The sequence below is a fragment of the Acinonyx jubatus genome, chromosome A3 (assembly GCF_027475565.1).
Source record: "Acinonyx jubatus isolate Ajub_Pintada_27869175 chromosome A3, VMU_Ajub_asm_v1.0, whole genome shotgun sequence".
Classification (NCBI taxonomy): Eukaryota; Metazoa; Chordata; class Mammalia; order Carnivora; family Felidae; genus Acinonyx; species Acinonyx jubatus.
In genome coordinates this window covers 49928601-49950248 of record NC_069388.1, presented here as the reverse complement: position 1 = coordinate 49950248, position 21648 = coordinate 49928601, and the positions used below count along the sequence as shown (strand labels likewise).

General features: G+C 39.6%; 1 protein-coding gene across 1 annotated transcript; it reads left to right on the top strand.

The window, feature by feature from the left end:
- The first annotated feature begins 153 nt into the window (after positions 1 to 153).
- Positions 154 to 4669, top strand: SOWAHC (sosondowah ankyrin repeat domain family member C). Its single transcript, XM_027069409.2, has one exon. It carries the CDS (start codon positions 343 to 345, stop codon positions 1990 to 1992), a length of 1650 nt encoding a protein of 549 aa, XP_026925210.1. The 5' UTR covers positions 154 to 342; the 3' UTR covers positions 1993 to 4669.
- The last annotated feature ends 16979 nt before the right edge of the window (positions 4670 to 21648 follow it).

The window sequence follows — 21648 nt, the reverse complement described above, 5'->3', positions numbered from 1 at the left end:
TTGCCGGCCCGCGCTAAGGCCGGAAGTGGGCGGGCCATGGGGCGGGGGGGCGTGCCCGCCGACGGCCGGCCTGAAGCCGCGCTAGCGGCCAGCGCGGGGACCGGAAGTGGGCGGTCTTGGGGGGGCGGGGTGAAGCCGTAGGGGCGGGGCTGTCGGGGGGGTGTTCCCCAGGGGCGCGGCCCCAGTGAGGCGGTGGCGGCGTCTCCTGCCGAGGACGCTCTGGCAAGAATCCACTGGAGCCAGGCGGTTGGACTCTACGTCCCTCAGAAGCCAGTGTTTTCAAGCGGGCCGCGATGGGGCCGGGTTGAGCCACCCGCCGCGGGAGGAGCAGGGCGGCCACGGATGGAGGGGCCCGTGGAGCTCAGCCCAGAGGCCGTGCTGCGTTTCCTCGCGGAGCGCGGGGGCCGGGCCCGGCACGCCGAGCTGGTGCAGCACTTCAGAGGTGCTCTGGGCGGCGAGCCGGAGCAGCGCGCCCGCGCCCGCGCTCTCTTCAAGGAACTGGTCAATGCCGTGGCCACGGTGCGCACCGACCCTGCTGACGGCTCTAAGTACGTGCACCTTAAAAAGAGGTTCTGCGAGGGACCCCTCCAGTCAGAAGCCGCGCCCTCGCGTGACCTGCCCAGCATCTCGGTGACCGTAGAGCCAGAGTCCAGTAGCGGCGCCCCAAGGACGCCCGACGGCCGGGTCGAGACCCAGGAAGGCGGCTTGTGCCCAGAGGTGGCGTCTCCCGAGGCGTCCTCGGGTCCAGACTGCGAGCAGAGCCATGGGGAGACACCGGCTGCCGCGCTTGGGCCGCCAAGCCTGACTGGCGACAGCCTGAGCGGGCCGCCGCTGAGCGGCGGGGCCCGGAGGAAAAGCTCTCAGCGCGAGGTCCAGCCTTCCCCCCGGGGACCGGACCCCGGGCCCAGCGAGGACCTAGAGCCCCCACCCCATGGCTGCGAGGAGACGGACGCGGGCAGCTCCCCCGGCGGCGGCGTCACCACCCCAAAATCTACGCGCCAGAACCTTAGGGACCTTGTGATGGGCAGCTCACCGCAGCTGAAGAGGAGCGTCTGTCCTGGGGGCAGCAGCGTGGGGACCTCCTCTGGGGGAGGACGCGGCAAAGGCGGGGGCGACTCAGACAGCGCATCCGTCGCTTCGTCGTCGGCAGAGGAGGAGAGCAGCGGTGGGGGCTCCGTGACGCTGGACCCTCTGGAACACGCCTGGATGCTCTCAGCCTCTGACGGCAAGTGGGATAGCCTGGAAGGGTTGCTCACCTGTGAGCCCGGCCTGCTGGCCAAGAGGGACTTTATAACTGGCTTCACCTGCCTGCACTGGGCCGCCAAGCATGGCAGACAGGAGCTCCTTGCCATGCTGGTCAATTTCGCTAACAAACACCAGCTGCCAGTGAACATTAACGCCAGGACGAGCGGAGGTTACACTGCCCTGCACTTAGCTGCCATGCACGGGCACGTGGAGGTGGTGAAGTTGCTGGTGGGGGCTTACGACGCAGACGTGGACATTAGGGACTACAGTGGGAAAAAGGCCTCTCAATACCTGAGTCAGAGCATCGCTGAGGAGATCAAGAACTTGGTGGGAGCCCTGGATGAGGATGATGGAGAGAGTGCCACTGGCAGCGGGGGTGGGCGATGGAGGCTTTCAAAGGTGCTCCCTTCACACCTCATCACCTACAAACTCTCACATGTCTTAGAGGATGGAGGGGATCATCACCATCACCATCACCATCACCACCACCACCACCACCACTTAACTGAGGGATGGGCTGGAGGCAAAGCAAAGGATCCAGGTCGCAAGGCCTCCGGCAGCTCTAGTGGACGAATAAAACCCAGACTCAACAAAATCCGCTTCCGAACCCAGATCATCCACACTACACCCTCTTTCAGAGACCCAGAGCAGCTACTGGAGGAAGGAGAGGAGGAAGAGGAGGACCGGGCTCTTAAAAGCCACTCATCTTCATTCAAATTGAGACCGAAGTCCAATGTATTTGGGTAAAAATAATTTCTTTTAGAAAATTCTAGGTTTATTTGTTTTCAAAAATAGAATACTAGGAGGAGGCAAGAAAGTAAGACCAGATAAGAGGTTAAATTCTGCATTCTGACTTGGGAAGTTGGAATGGGTGGGAGGAATTACCATAACCTAGCATTCTGGGTGAAGTAAATTTCCAAGTGATTTCATCAAACCTTGCCCTAGGCCTCTTTTCCATATGCCACCCCTCTGCCCTGGAGTCCCTGTTTCTGAGGACTGGAAATGTATTTAAATTGGGTGTACAGAATTGATGATTAAGGGATCCTTTGATTTTACCATTACTGGATGCCATGCAAAGTAAGGAATGTTGCGCTTTTATGTTTCTGTTTTTAAAAGTGGTTACTCTTCCAAGAGTGACAAGAAATGCAAATTGTAATGAAATTTTAAGTGTGAACAAAACTACATACTGCCCTGCTTTTTGTTTTTTGTTTTTTACTAATTACATTTGGCTTTAGAGTAGATACAGTAGAGATACTACTGAAGGTCAGGTCAAAGTTGAAATACAAAAAACTATTTAGAGAATAATGTGAGTAAAAATGGTATCCTGTTTGTATTAGGTAGTGCTCAGCTATTTTTTAAATAGCAATTTCAACTTTAATTACTGAACTAAAGAAATAGGCAGCATTCACTTTTAAGTTAATCTGTACTCTGGTTTTCTTTTAACTGTCTCTAAGACCACTGCACTTAGTGTTAAGGTACATTATTAATAACTACACAAAATTTTATTTAAAGAAAACACTTGATGACCTATGGTACTTTTAAGTAAAATGTTGCCTCTGGTTCTGATTCTCAGTAATTTGTTTTTCTAGTCTAACAGTCTAAATTTGTCAGAGTTTTTATTCTGGGGATCATTTGTTCTATTTGACATGACCCTATTTGGTGGTGCTTAGAGTTGAATTGCCTACAGAAGCTGTTTCTGGTTTAGAGGACTAGCAAAAATTGGCATAAATGCTAGTCAGCTTATGCTTCTGTGAAGTAATTATTAAATCAACTTAATGATTCTCACATAAGGTACACTTTTTATTTGATTAATAAAATACATTCATAGTCTGTGCTTTGTACAATGTTTGCAAATATTTCTAATACTAAAGACTTTCAATTTTTCAGTGTTTCCTTGAATCTATTAGAGACATACAGTGAAGTTACTGAAAAGCTGGATAGTAAATCTACCCAGTTAAAAATAGCACTTTATAAAAGGGAAAAGAGAAGAGATGGAACTATATCTTTATTTAAATGCTGTTGGCTATTGAATTCCTTTGTATGTAAATGAAAAATGCCTTTCATTAAAATTAAGGGTGTAGTCCTTAATTACATTTCATTCAAATTTGTTAGAGTAAATGTCTTTATAATTATTATAAAATTTAACTCACAAGCATATTAAATCAATTTGTAACTAGATTCAAAACTATTTTGTGGGAGACTAATTCTAACAAGTCCTTCTCCCTTAGTCTTTTTGGTCTCATAATTGCTGAAACATAAGTACCTGCAGCCTCTAGAGATTAAGGAGTGAGTTAACAGCTTGCAGAGTGAGTGAACCAGTATATGAATCACACTGAATTGCAGAGTTTAGAGAGTTCTTAGATCTTTACTTTCCCAAATCAAAGAAATTTGTACCAAGTTTGTTACACCTCTCTAGATAGCAATTGAATTTGTTTAAAGGTGTATCAAAAATATTCACATAAAACATATAAACTATTATCCATTTGTGTGCCTGTTTTGTTTTAGGATTATGGAAATGGACTGTGTACATTTGACAAGCACTTTTATGCATACATGTGGGTAAAAACAGTCTAATTTTGTATAAATTAAAAGGGGGCTCTTTGAAGGTGAAAAGCGCCATTTGTTCTGAATCCTATACATATTACCTGTAGCTAGTGCCTGACAAGCTTTATAACTTCCCACTGAGGAATCTTACATTTCATTGACATGTGTAGTTAAAGTCAACTATAAAAAGTAGATACTTCAGAACCATCTAAATGTTCTATTGAAATCAGTATTAATCTTGAAATGTGTATGTTAGTAACTAATTGCACAAAATCTATAATTTACTGGATCTTTAGAGATTGAGTCAACACTTCATTTAACCTGATTTTCACACTAAGGATATTAGCTTTTCAATAAAATATACTTTAAATTTTCAAATTCATTCCTGAGGGGAACAACTTCTAGCATTCCTTGTCATGATGTGCTTGTGTGCCATAAGTATAACATTTTCAGCTACTTAACTATACATTCCTCTAATTTTTCAGTTTCCAAGTTGAGATTATTAAAAGCAAATTATTCATATAATTTGATTTTGTGGAGTTGTGTCTGCCATTAATGGAAATATATATGTCAATTATTTAGATATTTGTTAATATGAAGCTGTGTGGTTAAAAAACCCAAGTTGCCCACGTGTCTTATAGGTACATTTGAAACTAGTGAATGCTTGTCACAATTCTCTTCACTTTTATGGTATGTAAAATGCAACTAGCTTATATAAATTGAAAATCTGGTACTATTTTATTCATGCCTGAAATCTTGGGGTCCAGGATGCCTCATCTCTTATATTTTTAATGAGTGAAACTTTGGGAGTTTAGAGTGTATAATTTGTAAAAATTTGTTTTGTCAAAATAAAAGGTTCACACTAGACTTTTTCCCTGAATTGTCTAAATCTTTGTAGTCCTTTATAGTTCATACAATGCTTTTTGAAGTTCACATTTATTTGATCCCTTTCCTGTCCCTTAAAATTGAAAAGGGAATGAAAGCCGATGACTGTTCAGGGTCACGAAGTAAATAGCAGTTAGTAAGATTTTAAGATTCAGTGCTGTTCCACATTATATTTTCTGCACTTCCAATTGCCTAATTTTGGCAAAACTATTGTAGTTTGTCTTCAATGATAGAGGAATCCACTTGGACAGAAGGTAGTACTTTTACCACTACCTTAAAAAAAAACAACAACGCTGTAGTTCATGCACACACCAGCTAACTATGAGCCCTTCCTATCCAGACCAGATCTTAGGAAAGATACGGGAATACCTTTTTCAATTTTCTTCAATATCCATTAATCTTTGGACATTAATGAGCCCATTTCCTCACCAAGGAAATACTTTGATCTTCATTTTAACAAAATTCACCTCTGTTCTGATGGCAAAGGGATGCATCAGAAACCTTGATGTAATTGTCAGCCATGGCTCACTTGGGAAGATCCCATTATGATTGGTTTTGGAGATTTTTGTTGTTGCTCTTGCTTTATGACAACTTATAAAATATTTTTCAGTGCCACTGAAGAACTGAAGTCTAGTTTCTGTTTCTAGAATGACTTCTTTCCTTAGAAATAGGCATCTTAAAAGGATTCATTGAATAGTCCACTTGAAGATCTCTGTAATTAATCCTGGTGAAAAACTTTTTTTTTTAATTTTGCTAAAGGAAGGCAATTATTTGGAGTTTCTTAGAATTTATTCCTAAAAATAAATACTCTGGGAATTTTCTGCAAAGCATTGTTCCTTCAGTGATTAGCCAGATTTTCGTGAAATAACGTTAGAAGTTAAGCAGGAAGATGACAGTTTGTGAACTCATTTTTCAAGGTTCAGCAGTAGAGTTGTTTGCATCTTTTTCAATTATTTTCCTCTGTAGAGTATCACTTTCATGTTATACTTAAAAAAAATTTTTTTAATGTTTATTTATCTTTAAGAGACAGAGAGAGACAGAGCACAAGCAGGGGAGGGGCAGAGCAAGAGGGAGACACAAAATCTGAAGCAGGCTCCAGGCTCTGAGGTGTCAGCACAGAGCCCAACGTGGGGCCCGAGCCCACGAACCGCAAGACCATGACCCGAGCAGAAGCCGGACGGCCAACTGACTGAGCCACCCTGGCGCCCCTCATGTTATACTTTTTTCTCCTTAATCTTCTCTTTAAATCTCATTTTCATCTCAGGAGAGGCTTCCCCATTCAGTTAAAAAGGTGTCTATTTTTCCACATTTATTGGTGAGGAATATGAAACAAGTTCCAACTCTTGCATAATACCTAGTATATTGAAGATGATAAGTGGGTTTTTTAAAAATAGAAAACGCTAAAGAAATATTTCATAATGTTGCATCATATGGATAAGTTCAGAGATATGCCCTTCTGCCAAATGAATAAAAGTAAGTATTTTTCATAGGATCTGGCTCCTAAATACTAGTCAACTACTTCATTTGCAGACCAGCCAAAAGAACAGTATTCCAACCCAGGAGGTAAAATAGGCTTTAATAGGATTTTACTTTGTTAGCAACTTAGAAGATTTTCATGAGTAAATTTCATTATAAGAAAGTTTTACCTTACAAGTTGATCCAAGTACATAATCCCTAGGAGAATCTACTTTAACTGGCTTTAAATATTCTAAGTATTATCATGTATACAACTGACTACTTTGTGAAACCCCAAAAAGCAAAAGAATAGAGATGAAATTTAGTTTAGCTTAGAGAAATTTCTAATAGTCACTTTAAACATGATGTGGCCTGTCTTAGGAGGTAGAACATAGCCCTTGGAAATAATTGATCAGAGGTTACATGAGCACCTGAGGAGTTAAAATAGATTTAAGGCATCCTTGTGCCTGATTCTGTCTTGATAAACCTTGCTCTAGGCCATATCTATTCTGACCAAGGGTTTAGCCAAAACTGGCCTGACTTTGAATGAAGTAAGTTATCCAGCAAAGTAGCACTATATAATTTTTTAACCCAAATTTATGGTGCTCTAATGAAAGAACCTGGAAGTACCTGTTAGAATACTCTTACAGGTCTCTCAGAAGCTTTGGATTTAATTTCTATAAATATAATTGAGTATTCCTGAGATCTGTCCAGAAGTTTCCAATATTAATAAACGTGATCTTTGAGTTTTGTTTTAGTCCATGCAGGTTGCTATAACAGAATACCATAGATTGGGTGGTTTATAACAGACATTTATTTTTCACAGTTATGGAGGCTGGGAAGTTCAAGACCAAGGCACTGGCAGATTCCATGTCTGGTGAGAACTTGTTTCCTGGTCATAGACAGTAGTCTATTCCATGTGCCCTCACATAACAAAAGAGCAAGGGAGCTCTCTGGGGTTTCTTTTACAGGAGCATTAATTCCATTCATGAGGGATCTATCTTTATGACCTAATCATCTCCCAAAGGCCTTACCTCCTAATACCATCACATTGGGGATTAGGTTTCAACATACGAATTTGGGGAGGACACAAACATTGAGTCCATAACAAGTATGCATTCAAGAAGCAATGATTTGGTTTTGGTCAGCAGTTCAATCCTATGGTTGCATGCTGAGTTTGCACTGAGGAGATTCCAAACCCAGCTAAGGGTTCTCTTTGGCTGTATGAAACCCGTTAATACTTCCAGGAAGCTCACTGTGCATGCCAGGCAAGGTTTTAAGCACTTTATAAAAAGTAAGCTGCTGGGGCGACTGGATGGCTCGCTCACTCGGTTAAGTGGCTGACTTTTGATTTCGGCTTAGGTCATGATCATGATCTCACAGTTCATGAGTTGGAGCCCCATGTGGGGGTCCGCACTGGCAGTGTGGAGCCTACTGGGGATTCTCTCTTTCATCCTCTCTCTGTCCCTCTCCTGCTTGTGCATGTCTCCCTCTCTCTCTCTCTCTCTCTCTCTCTCAATCTCTCTCTCAAAATAAATAAATAAACTTAAGAAAAATGTAAGCTGTTTAATTCTCCCATCTCCCTCCCCATTCGGTTCCAGTCTCCCCATTTCACTGATGAGGAACTGAAGGGCAGAAACTGGCTATTTGTCCAAGTTCACAAAGCTAGTTGGTAGTAGACCTGGGCCTAGGGTTTGTGGTAAGCAACAGACTATACTACTTCTCAGGGAACAGAAGTTATAGTCAACTGGCCATAAGTTCACAAGGCTACCACCTAGTGATGTAGAAATGATGTAGAAAATTCATAGTCCCTGTGTAAAAGACCAAACAAAAATCAAAACCACGCACTGATGATTGAGACAAATACTGACATTAACACCCTAATATTACTACACAGGAATAAGATTAAAACTAGATTTTTAGGTGTTTAGATTTTTCTGTCTCACCTAGGATAAAATTCATTTGGGTTGGGAAAGAACATTTTCTTAGCTCAGAATGGTGGAGTTCCTAAAAGTATAGGGTGTGGTTATATTTCTTTGGTCAGCCTCCCCTCCCCTCTTCCTAGTCTCTCCTCCCACCTTGTCTGAGCACTAAACTTTAATGAAAGGATTTGGGCCACTTATACACAATCTTAAGATTAATGATCAACCTGGAAGAAAACCAACAATACATCATCCATTTTCCTTGACATAAATTTAACCAATAAATCTGAACTTTGATAACCCATTTTGGAATAGGCAGAAACTTGCCTTTGCTGTATTGAAAAGGGTGACAGTTGAATGTTTTAAAGAAGAGAATCTTTAAGGATGCACCTGGTTTGCAAACTGCTCTTAAAAATGAATCGTTTTTCAAAAAAGAAAAGAGAGAGAGACAGAGAAAGTGGGAGGCAAACAATAAGAAACTCCTATCCATAGAGAACAAACTGAGAGTTACTAGAGGGGTAAGTGGGCAGGGGATGGGCTAAATGAGTGATGGATATTAAGGAGGGTACTTGTGATAAGCACTGGGTGTTTTATGTAAGTGATGAATCAATAAATTCCACTCCTGAAACTATTACACTGTATGTTAACTTTCATTTTTATTGAAATTAACTTAGTTAACATACAGCGTAGTCTTGGCTTCAGGAGTAGAACCTAGTGATTCATCTCTTAAACATTACACTCAGTGCTCATCCCAACCAGTGCCCTCTTTAATGCCCAACACCCATTTAGCCCATCCCCTACCCACCTCCCCTACAGCAACCCTCAGTTTATTCTCTGTATTTAAGTCTCTTATTGTTTGCTTCCCTCTCTGTTTTTATCTTATTTTTTCTTCCCTTCCCCTATGTTCATCTGTTGTGTTTCTCAAATTCCGCATATGAGTGAAACCATATGATATCTGTCTTTCTCTGACTGACTTATTTCGCTTAGCATAATACATTCTAGTTCCATCCACGTTGTTGCAAATGACAAGATTTCATTCTTTTTCATCACCACGTAGTATTCCATTGTGTATATCTAAACTTCTTTATCCATTCATCAATCAATGGACACTTGGGCTCTTTCCATAATTTGCCTATTGTTTATAGCAATGCTATAAACATTGGGGTACATGTTCTCCTTCGAAACAGCACTCCTATATGTATCCTTTGGATAAATACCTAGTTGTGCAATAACTGGGTCATAGGGTAGTTCTACTTTTAAGTTTCTGAGGAACCTCCATACTGTTTTCCAGAGTGGCTGCACCAGTTTGCATTCCCACCAACAGTGCAAAAGCCTTCTTTTTCTGCATCCTTTCCAATATCTGTTGTTTCCTCAGATGTTAATTTTAGCCATTCTGACAGGTGTGAAGTGATATATTATTGTGGTTTTGATTTACATTTCCCTGATGATGAGTGATGTTGAGGATGTCTTCCTTGGAAAAATGCCTTTTCATGTCTTCTGTCCATTTCTTCACCAGATTATTTGTTTTTTGGGTATTCAGTCTGATAAGTTCTTTAAAGATTTTGTATACTAACCCTTTACGTGATGTCATTTGCAAATATCTTCTCTCATTCCGTCGGTTGCCTTTTAGTTTTGTTGATTGTTTCCTTCACCGTGCAGAAGTTTTGTTGTTGTTGTTGTTGTTGTTGTTTTTCTCTTGATGAGGTCCCAATACTTCATTTTTGCTTTTATTTCCTTGCCTCCAGAGACATGTCAAGTAAGAAGTTGCTGTGACCTAGTTAAATTCTAGTTAAATTCTGACTAGAATTTAAATAAAAACTTGAAACCAAAAAAAAAAAAAGTCACTTCCTAAAACTTTGATACCCAATTAACTACATATATACTTCAAATGAATAAAAATGTCTTGCTTTAGGAAAGAATATCCAATGGAAAAAAAAAACAGTCTCTTCAACAAATGGTGTTGGGAAAACTGGACAGCAATATGCAGAAGAATGAAATTGGACCACTTTGATACACCATACAAAAAAATAAATTTAAAATGGATGAAACACCTAAATGTGAGACAGGAAGCCATCAAAATTCTAGAAGAGAACACAGGCAGCAACCTCTTTGACCTCAGCTGGAACAACTTCTTAGTAGACACGTTTTTGGAGGCAAGGGAAATAAAAGCAAAAATGAACTATTAGGACTTCATCAAGATAAAAAGCTTCTGCACAACCATGGAGACATTTGACAATATTAAGAGAAAGCCTACAGAATAGGAGAAGATATTTACAAATGACATACCTGATAAAGGGTTAGTACCCAAAATCTTTAAAGAACTTATCAAAATCAATACCCAAAAAACAAATAATCCAGTAAAGAAATGGGCAGAAGACATGAATAGGCATTTTTCCAAAGAAGACATCCAGATGGCTAACAGACACATGAAAAGATGCTCAACATCACTCATCATTAGGGAAATACAAATAAAACCACAAGAATATATCACTTCACACCTGTCAGAAGGCTAAAATGAACAACTCAGGCAATGACAGATATTAGCGAGGATGCAGAGAAGGGAACCCTTTTGCTCTGCTGGTGGGAATGCACACTGGTACAGTATGGAGGGTCCTCAAAAACTTAAAAATAGAACTACCCTACAACCCAGAAATAGCACTGCTAAGTATTTACCCAAAGGATACAAAAATATGGATTCAGAGAGGTACATGCATCTTGATGTCTATAGCAGCATTAACAATAGCCAAACTATGCAAAGCACTCAAATGTCCACCGACTAATGAATAGATAAAGAAGATGTAGATATACGGGGTGCCTGGGTGGCTCAGTCAGTTGAGCATCCGACTTTGGCTCAGGTCATGATCTCATGGTTCATGAGTTCAAGCCCCATGTCGGGCTCTGTGCTGACAGCTCAGGGCCTGGAGCCTGCTTCAGATTCTGTGTCTCCCTCTCTCTCTGCTCCTTCCCTGCTCACACTCTGTCTCTCTCTCAAAAATAAGTAAAGATTAAAAAAAATTTTTTAAAGAAGATGTAGATATAGAAGATGTGTGTGTATACACATATATATACAATAGAATATTACTCAGTCATCAAAAAGAATAAAATTTTGCCATTTGCAACAATGTGGATGAAGCTAGAGTGTATTTATGCTAAATGAAATAAGTCAGTCAGAGAAAGACAAATATCATATTATTTAATACGATTCCACTCATATGTGGAATTTAATAAACAAAACAGATGAACATACCGGAAGGAAAAAAGAGAAAGAGAGGGAAGCAAACATGAGACTCTGAATGATAGAAATTAAACTGAGGGTTGATGGAGAGAGGTAGGTAGGGGTGGGCTACATGGGTGATGGGCATTAATGAGGGCACTGGTTGGGATGAGACCTGGGTGTTATACGTAAGTGATGAATCATTAAATTCTACTCCTGAAACCAATACTACATTACTTGTTAGCTACCTTAAATTTAAATGAAAATTTGAAAAAAATGCCTTGCTTTAATTTATTAATTATCTTTATATAAAAAAATGTGATGTGTGCTCATGGATTTCAACAAATGACAAGATAGAAGCAGATAGGGCAAAAAGTATTCATTTTTCCTATTTACATTCCCCAGAATAACTCCAACTTAATGGTTCCTTCTATACTTTAAGATATTTGACTTTTCTTTAATTCAGACTGGAATCTCTCCTTGGTTTAAAATAATTTATTCAGGGAGCACCTGGGTGGCTCAGTTGGTTGAGTGACCGACTTTGGCTCAGGTCATGATCTCATGGTTTGTGAGTTTGAGCGCGGCGTCAGGCTTTGTGCTGCCAGCTCAGAGCCTGGAGTCTGCTTCGGATTTCTGTGTCTCACTCTCTCTCTACCCCTTCCCCACTCATGCTCTGTCTCTCTCTGCTTCAGAAATAAATAAAAACATTAAAAAATAAATAAAATAATTTATTCAGTTTTTATTGGATTATACCTAATACAGATATTGAAGGAGTGAAAAAAAGCTATTGTTTTAAAAAGTAGCTTCACACTCAGTGGGGAGCCCAGTGTGGGGCTTGAACTCACAACTCTGAGATCAAGACCTGAGCTGAGAACAAGAGTCCCATGCTCAACTGACAGCGACCCAGGTGCCCTCCCAAAAGCTAATATTCAGACTCTCACCGTGGACACCTTAACTACAAGGCTTCTGGGACGACAATAGGACTTGTTACAGTTTGGGTATCGCAGGAAGTTTCATTCAGGGACTTGTTCCAGCTCCTCTGCCAGTCCAAGGCACCCTTTCCAAAGGGAGATTTGCAAATGAACATCTGACCATGCCATCCCTGGCTTTGGACTTACAAGGGTTTTTCAATCTCCCAGAGTCTACTTTCAACTTTATGTCTTCATCTTCTGCCACTCCCCTTGCTGCCTCCCACCTCACCATGATAATATGCTTTCATCCACTTTGCCAGTTTTATAAACATTATTTACAAATATTTCAAATTTACAGTCTCTTAGACGGTTACTTCAGGTGTCCATCTGAAGTTATCTGCAAGTTGCCTGGGGAATGTTACTTGAGGTCTTCTCTTCTTTTCTTTGCCTTCTGGGGAGGGGAGTTAATGAGTATAGTCTAGATATGTATAATTCTTATGCTGACTGCTCAGATTAGCTCTCTCCCTGTGTTCTTCCATACATCTCTCACTGTCTCTTGGGCATACACAGAAAATCTTTTCATATTTAGGCTGCATTGAAATTAAGCTCTTAGCTAATTATGAAGTCATATTTTTGTAAGCAAACAAATAGAATAAAGGAGTATTTAAGGGAAAGATTGCTAGGTGAAGACTATAAACCACCATCATGTGTGCCTTTCATTTGAGGCTAATACTACCATTAGTGTAGGATATTGAAGAGAGAATTCTTGCACTGAGTAGAAAGTTGGACAGAATAAACTTTGAGATCATTTTAACCAAAAGATTCTGTGATTACAGACGCTTATTCTCATGCCTCAGCATAGAGGCAGGTCACTCCCAACATTCATTAACACTGGGAACTATGTTGAAGCAGAAATTTTTCAGCCTAGTTTGATTTTATAAATAGAAATTAATTTCACTTATGACATCTTAAAATTCATATTTTTCATCAATTCATGTTGATCTGACCCCCAATCAGTATTGTTTATCATACTATAAAATATTTATTTAGATATAATTTTTTATATGTTTAGTAACCAATGTGTTTTAAGTTTACTTATTTATTTTGAGAGAGAGAAAGAGCAGGGGAGGGGCAGAGAGAGAGAGAGAGAGAGAGAGAGAGAACCCAAGCAGGCTCTGCGCCAGCAGTGCAGAAACTGATGCAGCGCTCAATCTCATGAAATGTGAGATCATGCACTGAGCCGAAATCAGGAGCCGGGCACTTAACCGACTGAGCCACCCAAGTGCCCTGGAAGTGACCACTATTCATTTAGGAAACCAAACAAATGAGGAAAAGAGAGACAGACAAACCAAGAAACAGACTCCTACTTTACTTTAGAAAGAAGAGGGGTGGGGAGATGGGTGAAATAGGAGATGGGGATTAAGGAGTACACTTATGATGAGCACTGGGTGTTGTATGGAAGTATTGAATCACTATATCGTACACCCAAAACTAACATAATACTGTATATTAGCTAACTGGAATTAAAATTAAAAAAAATAAATCGATCAGTATTTCTTGGTCACTAGAAAATTTATCTGCCACTTATGTGCCATTTAAACTCAGGCAAGCACTGTATTTTGAGTTTCAGTAATCTTCATCTATAAATTGGAGATGATATATCATATAACATATCACACATAGTTGTTTTGAGTTTCAAATGATATATCATGTGGAATTGCTTCAAATCTGTAAAGTATTGAACACATAACATGTGGAATTAAAGAAGTCCAGTATCAAGGTTCCTTTTTCCTCTTCTCTCACTGAATCAGGCAGTTTCCTCATTTATTAAAGTTTATTTATTGGGGCGCCTGGGTGGCTCAGTTGGTTGAGCCTCCACCTTCGGCTCGGGTCATGATTTCACAGTCTGTGGGTTCAAGCCCCGCATCAGGCTCTGTGCTGACAGTCCAGAGCCTAGAGCCTGCTTCAGATTCTGTGTCTCCTTCTCTCTCTGCCCTTCCCCCACTCATGCTCTGTCTCTATCAAAAAATGAATAAACGTTAAAAAAAATTTTTAAAAGCTTATTTACTTTGAGAGAGAGAGAGAGAGAGAGAGAGAGAGAGAGAGAGAGAAGGGTGAGGGACAGAGAGAGAGGGAGAGAGAGAATCCCAAGTAGGCTTCAAGCTGTCAGCATGAGCCTGTTGCAGGCTTGATCTCATGAACCTCAAGATCATGACCTGAGCTGAAATCAAGAGTTGATGGCCTAACCAACTGAATTACCCAGGCACCTTGGATGTTTCTTTCAAATCATGATTATATACTCAAAGCTTTCCCTGAGTAAAGTTAAAAGTATGCAGATTTCAAAGAGAAAGTGATAAATTAGAGCAAGATATTTAAAATGCCTTTCAGAGACTGAGAGTTCATGCATCCCAAATGCTAGAAATGATGTAGAATATATGAATAACTACTTAATATATTTATAAATGAACACTGTGCCTAACAAATTGTAGGTATGTATCTGTGTGTACTATAGACACAGAAAATTTTACAAGCATTGATCATTTACAAGTCACAAAAGGAAGTTACAACAAATTGTTTTTAAGTTTATTTTTGAGAGGAAGAGAGAGCATGAGTGGGGGAGGGGCAGAGAGAGAAAATCCCAAGCAGACTCCACACTGTTAGTGTGGAGCCGGATGAGGGGCTCAGTCCCATGAACTGTGAGATCATGGTCTGAGCCAAAATCAAGCATTGGACACTTAACTGGCTGAGCCAGCCAGGTGCCCGGCAACAAATTTTAAAGAATCAATATCACACAAAACAATTCACTTACCACAGTGCAATTAAATTAGCTCAACAATAATCATTTTATAAATAATTTCTTTGGAAACCTAAAATTATGTTCCTAAAATTCTAATGAGTTTTAAAAAATTGCATCTGAAATGACAACATATTGGGCCTAGAAGTGAACTACATTGAAAGTACTATTGATATATCAAGATTTGTATGATGCATCTAATGGGATATTTGAGCCAAGTTTATAGCCTTAAAGAAATTCATTTAGAAAAAGATTGAAACTAGGTCAATCACTCAAATCAAACTAGAAATACATTAAACTTAAAGATGATGGTATGAAATTATTCAAAAACAATGTAGTAACTTTATGGTAACAATTTCAGAAATAATATTAAATAGGTCATGTTTTAGGGGAAGAAGTCTTAAAAAGCAATAGAAAATTCTTTAAAAAACAAATAAGCAGTCAATAAATTTAGTTATTAATTAAAAGTCATCTTTCCCCAAACACTGTAATCTCTTAAAACAAATAAAATGTATCAACAGCAGATACTTCCTGCCATATATTGTTTCAGATAATGTAAAAAGAAATGCTCTATGAATTTAATGTAATCTTGTTACCAAAATCAGACTGGTAGATTACAAGAAAAGAAAATTATAGCTCAATTTCACTTATTAACTTAGATTTAAAAATCCTTAATAATAACTTATCAAATTCAAGTAAGTTCCTCCCTTCAGCAGTGAAAAGCTGGTTCCAAATGAGAAAACCTGTTTGATATAACATACCACAATCAGGTGTGGAGAAAAACTGTATAATCATCGAAACAACTTTATATTCTTATAATACCAAGTGTTAGTTAAAATGTAGAGCAAAGGGAACTGGAGAGTAATTTGGAAAAATGTAATGAAGTTGAAGATACATATACCCATTAAGCCAATAATTCCACTTCTGAATACATACCCTACTCAGCAGGTGGCCTTCGGACCAACAGCACCAGTATCACTTTGGAGCTTATTAGAAATCCAGAACCTCAGGCCCCACCCAAGACTTCCTGAATCAGAATTCGCATTTTAACAAGATCCCAGGAATTGGCAAGCATAAGTTCTAGGGAATTCAAGCAGGGGTACATGTATGTTTGTTGTAGCATTGCTTCTAATAACAACCAAAAAGGGAACAACCCAAATTTCCAACACAAGGAGAACAGATACTACAGATGGTAGTACTGCCATATAATGACATATTATAAAGTAGTTAAAAATAAATGAAGTAAAACCATATATAACAACATGGATTAAATTCAAAATTGTAGTGTTAAGTGAACAAAAAAAGCAAATTGCAGACTGAAGAGTATGATATACTTTATATGATATGAAAATAAAATAATATTCTGTTTCATTTGTGGTACAAAAAGAAGCATGGGATGATATATACCAAATTCAATATGGTTGTTATGTCTGCATGAGAAGGAGAATGAAGTGGATAAATAACTATATCCATGGTGTTCTTTTTCTTAAACTCAGAATCAAACATAGCAAGATGTTTAAATATGGTACAGCTTGGTGATAGGTATATATTTGTTTACCATTTTTAAAATATGTTTGAGATAGATATTGCACGAGGAAAAAAAGTACAAAAAAAAAAAAAAAAGACTTTCGTCTCCTGTCACAACTTTTCCATTCTTCCTTATTTTGTTGTTTATCTGAACTCATTCACGATATAATTTAAAGGATAAAATATAGTCTCTGAGAAAGTTAGAGTGTCAAGCTGTTAACAGACTAGGCAGAATTAAACTAAAGAGGGAAATATCAAAGACATCAGCTAGTGGATGGGAAAGTGAGACTGATTTGCAGACTGGTCACACAACTCTATTCCAGCCCTCTGTTCTTGCCTCACTCTGAAAACTGGCACATTTCAGACTTGCAGCTATACCTCTTAGACCCTCAAATTTGAGAATTTTTATTTAGACTGGTTTCCATCAAATTGCTGCCTTACAGATTAGGAAGGTCAAGGTGAGATGCAGGAGCTTCTATGTCTGTCATTCTATAGACAAGCTGGGGATGGAGATCCTTCCTGGGAGTAGAGGCCTAGTTTGGTCCTTAGATTCATGAAAGTCTAGAGCAGTGTGAAGGCATCCAATTTGCTGGTGTGCACTGGGGCTTTGGGGGCCTAGGTCCATAGTTGAGGCAGTGGCTTAAAAAAGTATTTTATGGAAGTATATAAAATATTCCATAGATTAATTTTGACTGTCTTTGTATAAAAATGGAACTATACAGTATGTACTCCTTGTGTCTGACTTTTTTTTTTGCTGAACAGTGTTAGTAAGATTCGTCCATATTATTGATTGCAGATTGGTTGTTTATTCTCATTGCTATATAGTTGTGTGACTATAACACAATTTATGTCTTCTGTTGATGGTCAATTGAGTAGTTTCACTTTGAAGCTATTATGAATGTACTATGAACATCCTAATGAAAGGATTTTGGTAAGCATATGCTGGGTGGCACAGCATGCAAATGTTTAAATGTGGTCCATCTGGGACAGTGACTTGCTGCTCTATCTTCCAGATAGAAACAGAGGTGGCAGCTCCAGTAGTCCTCTTCTGTGGTGGTATTCTGGGAAGGTATTAGAAGCCCAGCTGATAGCCTCTCTCTAACTCTTACAAAGATGTTCCAGACACCTAAGAGACTGCAGTAAATCCCCCTTTCCTGGTTTCTGTTATGAACAACTGATCATGACCCATTAAAGAATATATTTCCCATTATTCCCATTACAGCCACATTCAGTTTACTAGGGTAGACCTCTCTCCTCCATATGCTTATTTATATTCTCATGCTTTTTAGGTGGATGCATTTTTCTGCTTCCAAAGCTGTCTGCTTGTTTTATATATTTTAAAATCTATCCACATTTCATTTCAAGGCATTTCACCAATATGATGACCTTTTCAAGGCAACTCATCTCAGGTAGTACATTTAATTTAATGGGTTTATTTATTTTATTTTATTTATTTATTTTTTAATTTTTTAGAGAAAGAGAGCATGAGCAGAGGAGAGGGCCAGAGGGAGAGAGAAAGAGAATCTTAAGAAGGCTCTACTCTTGGTGTAAATGCCAACATGGGGCTCCATCCCTCAACCCTGGGATTATGACCTGAGCCAAAATCAAGACTCAAATGTTCAACCAACTGAGCCATCCAGGCAACCCTTTTTATTTTATTTTTTTATGTTTATTTATTTTTGAGAGAGAGAGACAGAGTGTGACTAGGGAGGGACAGAGAGAGAGGAAGACACAGAATCCAAAGCAGACTCCAGGGTCTGAGCTGTCAGCACAGAGCCCCAAGTGAGGCTTGAACTCATGGACTGTGAGATCATGACCTGAGCTGAAGTCAGATGCTTAACTGACTGAGCCACCCAGGCACCCCATAGGCAGCCTTTTAAAAAAGTATCTATCTCTATCTATCTATCTATCTATCTATCTATCTATTATTTGTTTTTCAATGTTTATTTATTTTGAAAGAGAGAGAGACAGAGTGAGCAGAGGAGGGGCAGAAAGAGAGAGGGAGAGAGAGAATCCCACGCAGGCTCTGCACCGTTAGCACTTAGCCCAATGTGGGGCTCAATCTCAGCAACTGTGAGATCATGACCTGAGCTGAAATCAGGACTTAAGGCACTTAACCTTTATTTTTTAATTTTTTTTAGAGACAGTATGCAAGCTGCAAAGCAGAGCAGAGGGAGAGAGAAAAAGAATAATTTACACTTAAATGGCAGATTTTGTTAACCTTACAAAAGTACTTATGTAGTTCTGGGTGTTATCCCCCTTTTTTTTTTGAAGAAACTCGTGTTTTTGGCAAGTAAGCTGGCAATCATTTAATTGTAAGCATCTGGCTAAATAAAAAATACTACCAAACGGATAAATACTACTGAATAGCCACTAGCAAAGTACAACTATTACTTGGCCTAAAAGTAGTTTTTTCTTTAATAAATTATAGTGATTTTTCATTTTTGGGGACTTAATTCCACAAACTTGAAAAATGAGAGATCTCTACCTTAATATAAAAATTAGCTTTATAAATATTTACTAAATTAAGAATTGATTTTTAAATCTCAATTACCATACCTAATGGTAGAAAGTTTCTAAGTTTAAAGCTTGAAAAATATGTACTAAAAATATTGTAAGAGTGTTAGTTATTTGAAGCTTAAATACACATGATGCCATCATTGTGTGAACTGGCAGTTGACTTGTGGCAGGCCTACGATGGCAGATGCCATCTTGTCCAGCTCTTGGTGTTATTATCGAGTGCAGCAGAGATAAGGCAAGAGTAACATTGTGGCTGAGCTAGGACTTGAATCTAAGCCTACAGAGTCTCAGTACTATTGCCTTCACTTAGACTATTTTCTATGGTTTAGGTGAATTATACGTTCTTAAAATAGGATATTTTGAAAATAAGTCTTATTCATAGTCCCAAATCTTTTTGGAAATTGAGCTAAGTATGTAGATATCAATTCATAAGTTTAATGACAACATCTGTATAACTTGCCAAATCCTTAATTTGGGAAACTCTAGTTGCAAATAATGTTTAAACCTAAGTTATATGCTGATTTTTGTCCTTTGTCCCTTCTCAGTACTAATATGAAGCTCGAAAATCCTGTGCTCTGGGAAAGCTACCAGTTCATTAAGCCATCTTATGATCATTGTGTATAATAAAGAATGTTTCCGGTCTTTGTCTTGGGTTCCTGGCAAGGAGACTCTAAAATGTCTTGGAATTTCCTGAATGATAGCTGTATCTTTGTTATGCTAATGATTGACTCAAGATAGGTCCCTAGATAGCTTCAGGATGGGGGCTGGTCACCAAAAAAGCCAACATGCATTTAGAGGGTTGGGACTTTGAGCTATACCTTTGGGGAGGGAAATGGGACTGGAAGTTGAGTTCAGTTATGTGGCCAGTGATTTAATCAGCCATGCCCATGTAATGAAGTCCCAGTAGTGACATACCCTGATTCCACAGGGAGAAGGCACAGAAATTCTGCATTTGGGACCCTCCCAGATCTTGACCTATGTGTAACTTTTACAATAAAACTATACTCCAAAGTATAGCATTTTCCTGAGTTCTGTTTGTTGTTCTAGTGAAGTATCAAACCCAAGGGGGTCATGAGAAACCCTGAATTGTAGCCAACCAGTGAGAAGTGCAGGTGGCCTGGGGACCCTCTGAGGTTTAGGGCTGCCATCTAAAGTAAGGGCAGCCTGTAGAGGACTCTACCCTCAACCTGTGGGGTCTGCACTAACTTCAGGTCGTTAGTGTTGGAATTGAATTACGGTGTACCCAATTGGTGTCAGATCAGTTTTGGTGGAAACAATTCCATATTATCTATTCAATACTTGATGTCCAAGATGAAATGCACAATTATCATGTGACATTTCTTTCCCTTTGAATTCCTTTTTGCCTCCAAAATCTTATACATTACCATAAATGTTGTTACTCCACTTTTCCTGTGCTCATGCTGTATGAGAAATGATTTTGGGAAACTGTATTAGGCAGAGTGATGATGGGAAACAAAAGGCATGTTCAGCTGGAATTTTTAAAAAGACATTTGAATGAAGGAACTCTCAACAAAAATTCTTGGAATGCAAAGATTTGGTCAGAGGGAAGAGGAAGCTTTATCGCCATGCAGTTTACAAACTGGGGAGACACAGCCTCTGTTACAAACCAAAAATATGCTTCAAGAGGGAAAGTTTAGGCCCAGAGTTAAATCAGTGAAAACTGGAAGTTCTGTGCCCTTTATTGAAATTGGTCAGAGTCAAGGTGCCAAACTGCACACTTTCGGAGCAGAGTGGACCAGAAGGATACAGCTTGTGATTTCTGGTAGCAGTTTCAGGATGTGGCAGAAGTCTCTAAAGAGCACGATAAGATATGTTGCAGTGGTCTTCCTGCAAATTTGATGAATTTTGTGCAAGCCTGTCACCTTAGCGCTGTTTTTTTTTAATGTTTATTTACTTTTAAGAGAGAGTGCAAGCGGGGAAAGGGCAGAGAGACAGGGGGCTCCTAGTTGTCAGCACAGAGCCCAAACCAGGCTCAAACTCACAGACTGTGAGATCATGATCTGAGCCGAAGTCTGAAGCTTAACCAGCTGAGTCACCCAGGTGCCGCAGTGGTGACTAATTTTGTTTCTTATAGCTGTTCAGCCTGATTAAAATTTTATTTTTTTCTCTTGACATGAGGGAACTCATCTTGTCTGTTAGCTGTTGCTGTCTAATTATTGGGGTGTCTTGTTCTTAGAAAAATTTTATTTTTTTTAATGTTTATTTATTTTTGATAGAGAGAGAGTGCAAGCTGGGAAGGGGCAGAGAGGGAGAGGGAGACAGAGGTCTAAAGCAGACTCCACACTGTCAGCAGAGAGCCCAATGCAGGGCTCAAGCTCACAAACAGTGAGATCATGACTGGAGTCAAAGTCAGATGTTTAACCAACTGAGCCACCCAGGCACCCTCTCAAAACAATTTAAAAAAGAAAAGACAGGATTAAGGAACCAGCTGGGAGGGCTGAGGCACCCAGGAAGCTATTACCACCTTCAAGCCTGAGATGTTACCAGCACCTGTTGAGAGAGCTGGAGAAAGGGGCTGTCCAGCAAGTCCTGTCATCCTGGGAAGGATGCGGCCACTGCTAAACCACAGCCAAGGGCAAGGAGTGAGTCAGTCCCCCTCTTCCAGTGCTT